We start from the raw sequence: 15,372 nt of genomic DNA, 5'->3' as shown, positions 1-15,372 counted from the left end.
TACAATTTGGATACAAGCAGCATCGTTATTCATTGGGAAAAAAAACATTCAAAAGTTGCCATGTATTCTGACGAATACACTACACTGTCAATAAGATTTTTTGGTCACACTTTAGATTAGTGTCCAATTCTCACTATTAACTCACTATTAACTACGACTTTTGCCTCAATCTCCAAATTACTGCTAATTAATAGTTAGTAAGGTAGTTGTTACGTTTATGTACTGGCTAGGATTAAGGATGTAGAATATGGTCATGCAGAATAAGGCAATAATATGTGCTTTATAAGTACTAATAAACAGCCAATATCATAGTAATATGCATGCTAATAAGCAACTAGTTAATAGTGAGAATTGGAGCCTAAACTAAAGTGTAACAGTTTTAAAAAATGCTTTGAAAGCCTCTTATGTTCATCAAGGCTATAAAATACAGTAAAAACAGTAATATTGTGAGAAACATTTTAAATAAAATTCCTTATTATCTATATTAAAAACAGTCTTGCTGCTTAATATTTTGTGGAAACCGTGATACACACACACAATATATATATATTTGAATTCTCTGATGAACAGAAAATACAAAAGAGCAGAATTTAATAGAAATAAAAATGTTTTGTAACAAATATCTTGACTGTCACTTTTGATTGATTTAATGCGTCCTTGCTGAAGAAAATAGTATATTAGATATGAAATAATAAATAAATATGAAATATAAAATTTATTTTCTAATATACTATTATATGATTTTTTCTCTTAGAAATAATGATTAAAGATTATTAGAAAATATGCCATTGACCTATAAAACCACAACTGGCCTGTACAGTGATTGCTCATATTCACTGCTGTCAGCACACAGGGGACGGGATCAGCAATGCTGTTTTAACTCTTGCCAGAATCAGAACGGTATATTTATCAAGACTGTGATTGACAGTTCACAGAGATTCAAGTTCTGATGTCACCCAGCAGGCTGTCGGAGGTGAGAGGGTGACAAGGTGACATCATCATCTGTGAGGAACACCGTTACCCCTTTGTCACCTGCATGTTCACATCTGACAGAGCCAATCTGCAGACACCGAGCTTTAAAAAAGAGCCAATGGGGCGGGTTGAGCCTGGCAGTGCCCAAAAATAACACCCTTCCCCTCGGCCCAGGCAGGTCACACGACTCCGATGGGGCTTTATGGGGCATCTGGGTGTAACAGAGAGGCGCTCTGGCTGAGTGAGCATGAATGGTGAATGTACTAGTCATAATTTCCATCCTGTAACCCTCCAAAGCAGCGGCGGGCACACGAACCCTTCTTCAACCTCAACCTCCCCCCCATTCCCAGAATTCCAAACTGCGACGACAGCTATCACCCAACTTCACACAGTGATGACAGGAAGGAACGTTTACTGGTATTCACAGGAGTAAAGCAACAGAAACAGGCTATAAATCACACACTACTAAATGTAAACAGACTTGTGAAACGCATTACAACAAAACCAGATATATCACTGCAACAATAAACCATTATATTCAGGGGCGAATGAAAAGTGGTGTAGACATGCTAATCTCATCGGTTTTAAATGCCGTGGATATATTCATATGAGACACCTTTTGAAAACTTAAAGTTCACTCAAAATGATTGATGAATCAATCAGTGATTCACTGAATCAATTTACTCACCAAACTTGTATTAGTTTCTTTATTCAGTGAAACACTAAAGAAGATATTTTGAACAATGTGCCGATTTATTTTCTTCACACTACCATTAAGCATAATAAACCTCTTTAGTTAGCTTTATTCCAACACTTTTGTTTTTTTTCTTGCCAATTACACCCATTACAGTTTCATGTCAAACTGTTAAAGGGGCTATATGGAACTTTTTCCCCAAAATAAACGTAACAATAGCCTTTTTATTTTACCATTTATGACTTAAACATCTCCTGATGAGCATACTGACACCTTGTCCGCTCACATTGGGTGCACCTATAAGCCTGTATCCTATTTTTCCTATTTTCTGTCGGGCCGGATTTTTCCCGCGGTCTGCAGATGTGACGTCAAACGCGTTCATGTTAAACGTTTCAGATCACTCTGCCACCACAGCTAGTCAGCAAGTAGCCTACACTCGCAAGCAGTGCAATGGATTTTGCGAATACACAGAAGAGACCCAGGACAACTCGGACACCAACAGTAACTCCACAGAAGACTAAAAAAGTTAAACCCCTGACAAGTGGCCGAAAAAGATCGAAGATTGAGAGCGACCGGCGCCGAGCAAGGACTAGAGTGAACATCGGCTTCGCATTTGAGCCTTGGAGGGAGCTCAGATCTGTGTTGGGAATAGGAAGTGACCCAGAAATGGCTTTTTTTTTTCTGAAAAGGTAATACGTGATAAAACTGTTCATTGAAATAGCACTGTGTTGTTTTCAGTTCACTTGTAAATGCTGTTAGTGAAGTGTGCACGTACGAGCGCGCGCTGCGAGAGTGAGCAGAAAGGAAGAGCAGTTCTGTTTTTTGGCCACAGGTGTCAGTCGCGAGTTTAAATTTCAGAAAAACGCATATGCCATATAGCCTCTTTAAAGCTCTCTCTGTTGAGGGTTTCACTAAACTACTCCGTTCAGATCTGTTCTGTACTAACTTTAGATTCAATAATATAAGCTGTGGTATGTACACAGACCTGTTTGACTTTGTTAAATGCCAAGTTACTTTTCCGTCTTTTATACACACACACCTATGCAAATCGCACATCGTCAACAATGCCTGTTTGTCTGTTTGTGACTGAATTCTTACCACTCCTGCAGCTCTGTCATGTGAAGGAACCGGTTTCTGTATTCTCTGGGCAGCTCAAACTGAGAGGACAGCGGGAACATGGACTCATAGAAGTCCCTCAGAACAGCTTTGACCGTGCCAGCGTCCTTATGGCTGTGGTCAATGTTGTCATTCAGGCAGATAAACTTCCTATGGTAAAAAAAAAAAAAAATAGGGTTAAAGTGGACGAGGCTTCCCATTGTGCACAACAAAACAGGAACGCCGCCTCTGCACGTACCTAGGGTTCTTCCTGATGTCATCAAGCTGCCCCACTACATGAGAGACGTTGGTTCGTATCATCTTAAAGGCAATCTCCTCCTCGCCCATAATTTCAAACCTGAAAAGAACAAGAGCCTGCATAACTAACCCGGTCTTATAAGAGATGCTGAAGTGTTTTTGAGAAGGTAATGAAAGGCCTACTTGTATTTATTCTGGTCCCTGAAGGCTTTGTGGATCCTGTCTATGATGGGTTTGCAGTGGATTACTAAACCTTTTGTGACGGGAGGCTGCAGACACATCAAAACATTAACAGTACTAACAAATACACAGATAGAAGAGCTGATAATACAAGACTTCTGCCAACTACAACATTTTAAAAGTTTAGAGACAAAAGCTATTCATGAAACAAGTTGTTGATCACTTAATATCCAATATGAAGTGTATTGTGAGATTATATCTCCTTATATTAGAGTTACTTTTTTGTGTTAGAGGCTTTAATACTTTGAACAGTGGCTCTCACCATGCTGGGGTCGTAATAGGCCTCCTGGGTCGGGCTGACGGTATGGAGCTGCGTGAGGTTGGACGGAAGAGTCTTAGAGCAATTTATGAGCATCTGCTCCAGACTGGTCAAATCCTGTTTACAGTCAAATAAACAAACATGCATTGGTAACATGTCTTGTGTTCATGTCACAAAATCAATAACTGACCTACTTGTTTGTTAATTAAATGAAGTATTTCGATTTAATTTCAATTAATTTATTTTAGAAATTACATTTTTTATTTTATATTTCTTTGAAATATAAAAAAATGTATTAAACAAATTTGAATTAATTTACATTAGAAAAAAATCAACTACATTTTAAATAATTTTTAAAAGAATTATTATTAATTTTAGTTTTAAATTTAATCAAATGACATTTTAATTTAAAATTAATTTTTATTTTAAATGACATTTTATTTTACATTTAAAATATTTTAACTTATTTTTTCTTAAATAATTGTATTACAATTTTTTTTAATTACAATTTAAAACGAATATAACGAAATATAAAACGAAATATAAATTAAATTATAACAAAAAATTCTCCCTTCTGAGTGGGTGTACCTGAAGGCTTAAGGGGAGTTCATGGATACGTGTGGCCAACGTGCGGATCTCACGGTCGGACAGCACACCCGAGTGGTCCGTGTCGATTTCGTCAAACACTTCAGATATATTGAGCTGCTGCAATGCGCTCATCAAGAAATAGAAATAAGAGAAGGCAAACTGCATGTCCTCAGAGTGACGCACACGGTGGGATGAGGTCTTATCAAACTCCTGAGGGAAACTGAAGGAGCAAGATATCAAGATAAAAGACATGCCTTTTTTTCTATCTGAAATTCGGTGGCCAAACTTTTGGTGCATTACTACTCTATAATAATTTAGTCAATTCAACATCAACTTTATGTTTTAGGTGTGTGTTGTGACTCTTACATGTCCTGTAGTTCTTGCATGATGAGTCTGTCAATCATGTGAGGCATGTGGGCAGGCACTTTGCGGGAAGTGAAGCCGAATTGAGCGTTCAGGAGTCTGTTGACATAGCGGAGTGAATCAGCAAAAGTGTCCTGCAATCTGCGTCCAGTGGCAGTCTTGTCAGCTGCATACTGCAGTTCTCTTTGTAGACGCTCCTCTTCCTGTGATGCACAAAAAAGACAAATTTATGAATAGGAGAACCTGCAATACTCAATGTAGCAGCAAGAATTCCTGCCTTTCAGTTACAAGAGTCAATCGGCTGTTTGTTTATATATACATGCGTCTCACCTCCAGCAGATCCTGAAAGAACTTCCTCTTCTCCCATGGAAGGAAACCCCGGTCAAAGCCGGTGGCGTAGTACTGGAGTTTACGACCCACTGGCCCTCCGCGGAGGTGGCCTTCGTTCTCTGAAGCCCTCTCCTTAGACATGTTCCCCATCAGGTTGCTGAGAAGCTTAGACGCGTGAGGTTTCTCCATGCCGAACAATTGTGGTTGAGCTTTAGGTGTGACACCATCAATCTTGACTGGGACCAGAGATGGAGGGACACCTGGTTCCAATTCAGAGTTATCTTCGTTTTCTCTCTTAACCCTGGCTGCTCTATCGGCCTGATGTTGACTGATTAGAAGAGGTTTCTGCTCTTCGTTCCAGTGTTTTGCTTGTTTGTTCTTGTTAAGTGAAAGCTGAGCTTTGTCTTTGTACGGCTCCAACAGCACTGCTTTGGTCAAATTATAGCCTTTAATAGTGATGTCACCCAATATCAGCTTATCGTCCAGCTTCTGTAACTCAAGTTTCACTTCTTCTGGCAAAAGAGATTCGTTTAACGCAGGTACTTGCACAGCATCTACATCGCCATGGGATTTTTCTCTAACTCTAGGGCCTTGTTTTTCTTTGGGAACATTTTCAAACTCGACCTCCGGTTCTGGGGTCACTACGTTCGGTTTGGGATCCTCGTCTTTCTCACGCACTGGATCGGATACGTTCGATTTGGGGAGCTCTCGGGTATCCACGGCGACAGAGAAAATCATGGTGAAGTCGTGGTTGTCGGCACCCTGAAAGGTAAGGTTGTAGTGGATCTGGGTGGCATTGTGTCCAGGCAGCAACAGCAGATGGATGGTCTTCCACTTGTTGGCGACAGAAGTGTGACGGACTGCTGGGTTATCAGCAACCTGTGCCTCGGACACGCGGCTAGCCAGGCCTGAGAAGCTAAAATACGGTCGGAGCGCTCCCTGAGGCAGGGTGTAAAGCGTCTGGTTCCTCCGGAGGACAATACGGTGGAGTTGGTTGAAATTATCTTACAAATTCAAAAACAAACACAAAATAAAGTTAATTCTGATCAAATACTATCAGACTTCAAACAATTTTTAAAAAGCAGGAAAAGCGGTTCTCAAGCAGGAGGCTGGGGTCCACTAGCGGTAATGTTTTAGTTACAGTATAATAAGTTATTATATTTTTGCCAATACTGTATATTCATTTTAATGTTAATTAATATTTAATGTAATTTTTTAATTATCTAAATTAAAATGCTAAAAAAAAAGAAGATGGAAATGGAAATCAAATAATGTGTCTATATAACAACAACACATGACATATTACACCGTGTCATGGAACGGAAAAGCCATGTGTGACAAGCCAAGTACACCCTTACTGCTTCCATAGGAATTACATTTAAGAGGGTTAGTAGCAGTCAGGCGCTGCTTATCAAATGCCTTTGATTAATTGATCATCAGCAAGTGTGACCAACTCTATTAAAACAGAAGTTTTAGCAGTTTGCTGGTTAGGACCATTCAGGTGTGTGTTAACACAATGCCAAGGAGGAAAGACATTAGCAATGATCTTAGAGAAGCAATTGCTGCTGCCCATCAATCTGGGAAGGCCATTTCCAAACAATTTGAAGTCCATCATTCTACAGCGAGGAAAATTATTCACAAGAGGAAAGCATTCAAGACAATCTTCCCAGAGTGGACGTCCCAGCAAATTCACCCCAAGTTCAGACCGTGCAATGCTCAGAGAAACCGCACAACACCCAAGAACTACATCTCAGACTATAGAGGCCTCAGTTAACATATTAAACATTAAAAGTTCATGGCAGTACTGTTAGAAAAAGACTGGAAAAGTATGCCATGTTTGGAAGGGTTGTAAGGTTACCAGGCCTCTTCTCTCTAAAAAGAAGATGGCAGCACGGCTTAGGTTTGCAAAGTTGCATCTAGGGATGGGAATTGATAAGAATTTATCGATTCCGATTCCATTATCGATATTGCTTATCGATTCGATTCCTTATCGATTCTCATTGGGTGAGGGAATAAGTACAAATTGTTTGTTTTTATTAACTCGCTTTAATATCTGATCAGAAGACACAGCACAGAGTATTAGGGGGGTGAACCTACACTGGTCTCACGGTTCGGTTCGTTTCGATTACGATTATCATGTCATCGATTCAGTTCAATTCGATATCTCGATGCATTACATGCACTGCATCATCAATTTTCAATTTTACTTCAAAAGTGATGTGTGCGTGCGTGCGCGTGTGTGTGCGTGTTCGCCTGTTCGGGAAGTAACAGTGACAGAAACGGTGACATTCCAGTTTAAGTTTCATGGGACTAAAGTCTGTTTATGCCATTAAGAAACTGAAATTCTGTAAAATAAATTTTGTTTAAAAAAAATGTTCATTTAAAAGCAGTGCTCATTCATCAGTGTATAATGTTACACGTGTTGCTGTGTGGCCAAATGTTTCTGCATATTGGAGGTAGTTCACCCCTTTGACGAAATGGTAATTTTACACGTTGCAAGGGACCGTATTGTTATGAGCCGGCGTCATACTCTCGTTGAGTATGTGCGTGGAGAGTTTGTGTGTGCGCGCGTCTCATATGAGTGTGTGCGTGGAGAGTTTGTGTGTGCGCGCGCGCGTCTCATACGAGTATGTGCGTGGAGAGTTTGTGTGTGTGTGTGTGTGTGTGTGTGCGTGCGCGTCTCATATGAGTATGTGCCTGGAGAGTTCCGTGCATCTCGTGTGTGTGGAGTTTGCGTACAGTATGTGGGTGAGCGACTTTAGGTGTGTCGTTGTGCATTTCATATGTATTTATTTGCGCATTCAGCAGTATACATGCATGTTTGACTACGTAGTATGCAAGTGTTTCATTTATGGGTGCGTGAATGAAGTTTGATTAAGCTCTAGACGGCGCCTCATATATTGTCGTCTTTTCGCGTGAAATATAACCAAACTGTAGAGCGCTTCTGCCTCGTTCTGAAACAAAACGACGCAGCGCGTGTGACGTTATGACACATTTGCAACGAGCGGAACCGATAAGCGGAATCGTTAAGCAGGCAAGCTAATGGTTCCAAGGAATTCGTTCAATGGGCACCGGTTCTGAAGAAGAACCGGTTCTCGATTCCCATCCCTAGTTGCATCTGAACAAACGTCAAGACTTTGGACAGACGAGACCAAAGTGGAGATGTTTGGCCAAAATTCCTCCACAATGATAAGAGAGACTGATAAAGTCATACAGAAAAATTATTACTTCAAGTTATTGCTGCTAAAGGTGTAATTAAATTATAGGGTGTACTTAGTTTGTCACACATGGCTTCACCATTTTGGCTTTATTTCTGGTAATTAAATAATGACACGGTGTAATGTCATGTGTTGTTGTTCATGTCTAATTAAATGCGCCTGATCCAGCTAATCAAGTCCTTCAGGCTTGTTTATAAACTACAGGTATGTGTGTTGGAGCCAGTGTTGTAGTCGAGTCACCAACTGTCGAGTCCGAGTCGAGTCTCGAGTCCCAGTGTTCGAGTCCGAGTCCAAGTCCGAGTCACCAAAGAAGAGTCCGAGTCGAGTCCAAGTCGAGTCACCATTACCGGAGTTCAAGTCCGAGTCGAGTCTCGAGTCCCGTGTTCGAGTCCGAGTCGAAATTATATACACTTAAGCCAAATCAAGCAACATTTTTCAGGCACTCTTTCTTGCAGCTAGAAATGTGTATGATAGCCTATCTCACTAGAATTGCCTTTGACCTTATCAAATCATTGTCAACTACCTGTGGCACGATTATATTTATTTAATTGTTTAAATACATTTTTGGATGATCAGTCAACTGGAATGGATAAAGAAAACAAAAAAGAAAGCCTAATTGGACAGAGGAGGAGAAATGCATTCATCTTTACGAATATGGTAAAAGAAAAACAATTTTGAAATTTTGAAAAGCAAACTAAATCCCAATGTAACTGCGGCAAAAAACCCCAGAAAATGCAGTGCTATAAGCAGTTGTAACTCTGCAGGAAAAGAGTGGTTGCGATGTGTGACATAGTCAAGGTCGCCGTCTAGTTTGTTAGCTAAAATAAACATAATTGTGTTATTGTGTATGATAAGCGGGATTAAGCGCTGAGCGCGTCCGAATTTGGCTCAGCGCCAGCCATAGCACGAAAGCACAGTTTAAATCTGGCAGTTATGTCACGTCACTGTACGTTCGCTCCTTAGTGGTCAGCTCAGCTGCTGCAAAGCATGCCAAAATCGAAATTGCTGATTAGATGTAGAGGAACTTATCTAGTGTTAAATGAGTGTTGCGTTATCTCTCTCACGAGAATGCAGCGTAAAGTGAGTGACGTCAGTGAGTGTGTTGTCAAGCAAGGAGAGCGAGCGGTAGCAGTGTCTGTGAGGGAAAAAATAGATCACGGCCGGTCTTGGACCCCGAAACAGGAAAAGTTTAACATCTTATATCAAATTTTTATAACCTATTTAGTCAGAAACAACGTCATTCATTTGATGAATGCTCAAGTCCGATTTTATATTTTCGAGTCCGAGTCCAAGTATAGTCATCAGTCCGCGAGTCCAAGTTGAGTCACGAGTCCAGAGCATGGAGTCTCGAGTCGGACTCGAGTCCAGAGAATAAGGACTCGAGTCGGACTCGAGTCCGAGTACTCCATCACTGGTTGGAGCAGGGTTGGAACTAAACTCTGTGGGACTGTGGCCCTTCAGGAGCTGAGTTTGACACCTCTGTGACCGAGGGGAGCCCCTTAAACTCAAAAAGGTTGAAAACCACTGGTCAAGACTCACCCTGTCCACAGTCGCCCACATCGAACCCACAAGCCAGAACGTTGCACGCCTGGTCACAGAATTTATCAGCCAACCAAGAGTTAGCGCAACCCTGGTTACAGAAGGACACGCCCCCCAGTCCTCCGAGAGCACCTGCGAACTGCCAAGGCTGCCCGCCTCCGATCACAGAACCGCCCGCTCCTCCGAAACGACTGCTGCCTGCAGTGCCTACTAGGAAAAAATACATGAATAAAATAAGAAATAACAAGAAATTATGAAACAGACACGAGGCTGTGATCAGAAAGTTTGACCATGAAATAAAAAATTAGCGTGACTGACTAAAGCCAGAATTTTGGGGTGAAATAATATTGTCAAAGTACCTTGACAGTCTCCTCCATCCCAATCACAGGCAGAGTTGTTGCAGGCTTTGTCGCAGTAACCGTCTTTGATCCAGGAGCCTGGGCAGCCCTCAGCACAATTTGGAACAGGCCAGGTGAGATACACCTGTGAACATAGAAAACATCAGAGGTGACTGAGGTGAAGCACAAATAGGGTTGAGTATCGTTTGAATTTGGACAATTCCGATTCACATTTATTCTAAGTTTTGTTGCAAAAAATGTCATTGTAACTGAATAATATGAACAAAAATCAACAGGCTAAGGAACACTTCCACAAGGAACTTCTGCCTATGTTTTAAAAATACCATAGCAAAACCAACTAGCCTAACTAATACACATTTCAAGCATTAAAGACAAGTAATTACTACTGGACAAAGATATGATTGAAATAAACAGTGTTTTAAGATTTTCAGGTACATAAACTGTAATCAACTGTAAAATAACACTGCACTTTATAAATTAAATATTCATTACAAATATAGTTACAAAAGTTATTAAGTCAAGAACAGCGAGTGAATTTGCTCTTTCTCTTTTGTTGTTTGATTAACCTTATAATAGAGACGGCAGCAGGAATATTAGGCTGCTGTCACTTTAAGAGCTGCGCAGATCCAATATATTGTTACACATGCGTTTTCTTTGTCAACTGTTTACGTTTACTTAAGACATAACTGACTCGTTTACGAGGATATTTCGATATATTTTTGTCCGTTCAAGTGCAAAAAGAAGAGGGAAGAGAACTCTGCTCAGTTTTGCGCACTATACAGTATGAGAGGCGGTTTCTGTGCAGACGTTTTGGATGTGTGTGCAGAACAGAAAACAAAGCGCGGATCTGAATGGTTGAATGGTTTAAAATCATATTAAAATGCACACAAAGGAATAGATAAGTTTATCGATCTTAAGTTTATAAATCGATCTTAAGTTTATAACAAGTATCCGATTCCAGATCTGGAATCGATTTTCGATTCCCAACCCTACACAATGAGTTGGAATAGAAAGATGATTTATTTTAGAATAATCTACACTGACAGTCTTTCTGACCTTTTGACCTTTGGAGTGGCTGTAGAAGTCATCAGGCCACACGTCCTTGCCGAACATGACATCATCATTGAGGTAGATGAACTTTTGTGAAAGTCCTGGGATCCGGTGGATATGGGTCTCTATGGCAGGAGAACTGAACGTAGGAAGGTGAGACTGGTTGTGAAAAATGTCCTGAGAGACAAACACAAACGTCAACAACATAAAAGACTTTGTCAATTTGGTCTAGCAGAAAAACACCCAATATTAGTATTAGAATGCATTACAATACACGCTACAAAGCTGTCCTAGAACTCACCTGGTGAGTAACCACTGAAATACGTGGGTTATCCAGGTTAAGCCAAGACGGTATCTGTCCGTTGGTTACAATAAAGATATGGCGCACCCAGGGCGCATGTTTCTCTATGGAACGTAACGAATAACGCAGCTCCTCATTGTCTTCAAAGCGACTAGCAGAAACATCCTCATCCTGCTTAGACTGAAAGAGAACAAGACTTTACAATAAAGTTATTTTTTAGTGAATTGATCATTTATCAAGCACACATTGGGTTAGTTTTTACCCTGGAGTCCACGTGTGGAACTGCAGTGATGTGTATACCTGTGAGATGGCGGTCAAGTCCCAGAACAGGTAAGCCGGGCTGATTGTGAGCTCTTTTCCGTCCAGCGTCAGGTTCTTCTTGGCCTGCTGGGTGAGGTCGGTGAAATCCTGTGCTGTGTTCAGGTGGAGGAGAGCAATGCTGGCCTCTGAGTAGAGCTGCAACTGAGATATATATACACACATATACAAACCATCACTCAGAAGCACAGACTACTTCCTACAATATCAGACACAATATGTAATAGGATAAATCATTTATCTAATTAAAACTAGAGGGAAAAAACATGAAGCCATGCATGCGTACATTATCGTTCAAAAGTTTGTTGTCAGCATTATCATTTTATATTTTCATTTAGCAAGGGTGAATTAAAACATTTCTACAAAAATATTAAGTTGCTCAACTATTTTTAACATGGATAAAAATAATAATAATATATTTCTTGAGCACCAAATCAGAATGATTTCTCATGTGACACTGAAGACTGCTAAAAATTCAGCTATGCCATCACAGAAATAAATTATATTTTAAAATTGGAACTGTTTTACTGTATTCATCATTGATCAAATAAATGCAGCCTTGGTGAGCATAAGAGACTTTTAAAAAACATTGAAAATTTACCAACCCCCAAATTCTGACCAGTAATGTAGATCAAATTGCCACATCAGAACTCCCACAGGGCTTCCCGCATGACTGAGGGGAAATAACTTCCATAACCGGCACTGAAGGAGTGAGCGTGTGTATTGATGCAAAATGATGTACTGGTGCCCTGAAAGCGACTCTGTCCTCCCATTTTATGGGAGTTAATTTGTGCTTATCAAAGCCCCATGATTAATTGTGCCTCAACTTTTCAAATCGTTCCCATGGCACTTCTGATTCATACACACAACCTAGTACATCGTATAGAACAGACCAACTTTTATTCTTTTGGATGATGTCAATTTCCCCATTATTTCAAACTTCCTCTATCAGAAGGGTCTAGAGATACACCACAACCATGTGACTGTCAGAGTGCAGCCAAGCTCCTGTGATGTGTTTGCCCGTGTGATCAGGTTTCCCCCAAAACAAGTTTTATCACTTGTCACAATGCTGTTTACAAGCACAGGGTGCTCATTGTTTCCGTTCCCATACCTCCGGTTAATGCCAAACGAAGACTGCAGAGTCAAAATAGTATATCTATCAATAGCATATACACAGAAAACGTGTTTCCAGGAATACCAGCACTGCCGTAAACTTCTGAAGAAGGCCTTTTCACTAAGGCAGTGGATTTGGCTACCTTCTTCACATTTAGAAAAACAACCTGCGGGACCCAAATAACAGAGGAAAATAGGAGGATGTTTCGCCAGATTTAGCTTACTTCTGGAGACAAATCTGTCCCCAAACTATAACTAAGTAGACCTCCCACACACACTCACAGGCTGTATTTCTAGTATAACAGTGTGTGCACTGGACAGAGGTCAAGGGAGAGCTTTCATCAATATAGCAAACAGGCTAACACGCACTATAAATACTAGCCATCTCTCAACACTCAACTTCTCTCTCTCTCTCTCTCTCTTTCTTTATGTGTTCCTCAGCTTCTCCCATTGCTATATTACCTTATGTGACCCACATTTGGATTGTAGACACATACAATACAAGAAGAAAAAACCCTAGAGGACTCTTCACACCTCCTTTAGGAATACAATAATGAGCAGAACATGAAATGGCAGGAAAACAAGAGTTGCAGTACAAAAAACACAAAGGAGAAAGACACTGAGTGAGTGCTATTAACAAAAAGAAAAATCATGGCAAGAACTTTGTTATAAAGGCAGAACCTTCAGCATTAAGATCTGATGAGCAATATTGATGACATGGTGGGCTGTGAAGATTTTCTATCGGATGGAGGGAGCAGGACAGAAAAGTTAAAGATAAGAGTTACAGAGGGAATGCAAGTGAAAGAAAGTGAGATAAAGCAAGTCAGCAAAAACAAACTAAAGTAAGCATGAACAAATGAAAGCAAGTACAACATTATGCAAGCAAGAATAAATTAAAACAAGCGAGGATGAATGCAAGAACAAATACAATCAAAGAAGAACAAACAAAACAAGCAACGATGATTAAAAGCAAACAAAACTAAAGTTAATGAAATCAAGCACAAGCAAAAATCAGGCAACAAAGTCAAGCAAAAAAAAAAAAAAAAAAAGAACAGCCTTGTGCTATCAAGAATAAATAAAAAGCGGGCAAAGATGAAAAAAAGAACAAACAATAGCCCAAACAATCAAAAAACAAAACAAAAAAAAAACTAGCAAATACGAACAAAAGCAATCAAGAGGGTAAGAGCGAATGGAATCAAAACAAAAGCAAGCAAGTACAAAGCAACCACAGAAAAACGAAAGTAACAGGCAAACAAATCAAGTATTGTGATATATACAGAGCTCTGTGGGGAGACAGAGGAGAGGTAGAGAGAAGGTCACCTAAACCCTGATTCCTTTTCTAAGCGCAGGCTGGCTGCGGGCCATTTCAAACAGTTGCTGTACTGTTAACCCCCCTGTCACTCCGCTCAAGTGTCACTGTAATACCCTGAGCCCTTGTCACATGACCGCAGACAGCAGGACGGAGCCCACGCATTGCCCTAACAAATAAGATAAACACTGAGATACACAACACACAGAACACTGATTATTATTTTATAGATCAATGAATGCCCAGCGGTTAAGCAGTTTGATAGCCAGAAATACTTCAATTTGACAAATACGGTAACATCATTGGGGTTGTCGATAGATAAAGGCCTTAAAGTTCTCTGCAGAACTTACACAGATAGCCATGAATTTCTAATGATTTTTGCAATCTTGTGCGCCACCTTGTGGTCATTTCGAAAATTGCATTGTACTGATTGTCTCAATTGAGAAGTTTTACCTGTTTGATTTTACTAGTGACCACAGCTGGTAGTTTGACCCTGAGCTGCTCGGTTTCCTTTAGTGACCCCGGGAAGCCGCTCAAGTAGGCCATAGTGTGCATGCGGACCAGCCCTGGAGCCTCTTTATCAGTCGTCTGCCACAGAAACACATGTTTAGACTCCAGGAGTTTCACAAGGATTTGTTTTCAAATTAAAAACTTTCCATTACACACAGAGATGATGTAATGCATTGTAATGGACTGTGCATGTCAGATAAGAGCCACAGACAAAATGTGCAGTGATGTCGGTTCCCAGGAGCAGTGTTAGAAACGTAAAAAGGACATTGTAAGATAGTTCCTCTTGTTGGTTAAACCGTAAACACGATAAAAAAAACAAGAGTTCCCTTTTCTGTGAATGACTTTGCCTATTATCCCTAAAAGCAGCATGAGTTTCTGGTTTTATACTGTTGCACTCAAATTCAGGAGTGGGATATTCCTGCTTCCCGCTGCTCGGAAAATGATGTACAAAGAAACAACAAAATTCCAATGCTAGCATTTGATTTGCATGTGTACGATAAACAAAATCAGTGTAATTTTATTATATATATACAGTATATATTATTATCTTTTAAATTTGTAATCTTCATTTTTACTTCAGTTCAAGTTCTTTTGTCATTTTTTTGCTTTTTTAAAATATTTCTATTCAGCTTTAATTTATTTTTGTCAGTTTTAGTCATTTTAGCATTTAAACTTATAATTTTCAGTTTGTTGCCAGTGTAACATTCCTAATTCTTAAGTTTTTGTAAATTCGAATTAGGTTTTTCCATCTAATATTAGTATTTTTTATTCAATGAATTGAAATAAGTTTTAGTTGTTTTAATTTTAGTTAACAATAACACTGATCCAAAAACGTATTCTACAAACAATTTTCAGC

General features: G+C 39.9%; 1 protein-coding gene across 3 annotated transcripts in view; it reads right to left on the bottom strand.

The window, feature by feature from the left end:
- Positions 1 to 15,372, bottom strand: part of gnptab (N-acetylglucosamine-1-phosphate transferase subunits alpha and beta) — a 71,478-nt gene that overhangs the window by 52,460 nt on the left and 3,646 nt on the right. For all 3 annotated transcript variants that reach the window (XR_008804110.1, XR_008804109.1, XM_056237349.1), the window contains exons 7-19: positions 14,460 to 14,594; positions 11,567 to 11,728; positions 11,267 to 11,446; positions 10,972 to 11,142; positions 9,916 to 10,039; positions 9,557 to 9,763; positions 4,800 to 5,803; positions 4,473 to 4,672; positions 4,107 to 4,326; positions 3,522 to 3,635; positions 3,203 to 3,288; positions 3,021 to 3,119; positions 2,765 to 2,932 (exon numbers count right to left, since the gene is read on the bottom strand). Coding sequence is in view for 1 of the 3 variants with exons in the window: in XM_056237349.1 (XP_056093324.1) it covers positions 2,765 to 2,932; positions 3,021 to 3,119; positions 3,203 to 3,288; positions 3,522 to 3,635; positions 4,107 to 4,326; positions 4,473 to 4,672; positions 4,800 to 5,803; positions 9,557 to 9,763; positions 9,916 to 10,039; positions 10,972 to 11,142; positions 11,267 to 11,446; positions 11,567 to 11,728; positions 14,460 to 14,594 (2,870 nt within the window). In the remaining 2 variants the exon portion in view is untranslated. The remainder of the gene's footprint in view (positions 1 to 2,764; positions 2,933 to 3,020; positions 3,120 to 3,202; positions 3,289 to 3,521; positions 3,636 to 4,106; positions 4,327 to 4,472; positions 4,673 to 4,799; positions 5,804 to 9,556; positions 9,764 to 9,915; positions 10,040 to 10,971; positions 11,143 to 11,266; positions 11,447 to 11,566; positions 11,729 to 14,459; positions 14,595 to 15,372) is intronic.

This window comes from Rhinichthys klamathensis, unplaced genomic scaffold, assembly GCF_029890125.1.
Source record: "Rhinichthys klamathensis goyatoka isolate OS25496 unplaced genomic scaffold, OSU_Roscu_1.1 h1tg000485l_1, whole genome shotgun sequence".
Lineage (NCBI taxonomy): Eukaryota > Metazoa > Chordata > Actinopteri > Cypriniformes > Leuciscidae > Rhinichthys > Rhinichthys klamathensis.
This window is presented reverse-complemented; position numbering and strand designations above follow the sequence as displayed.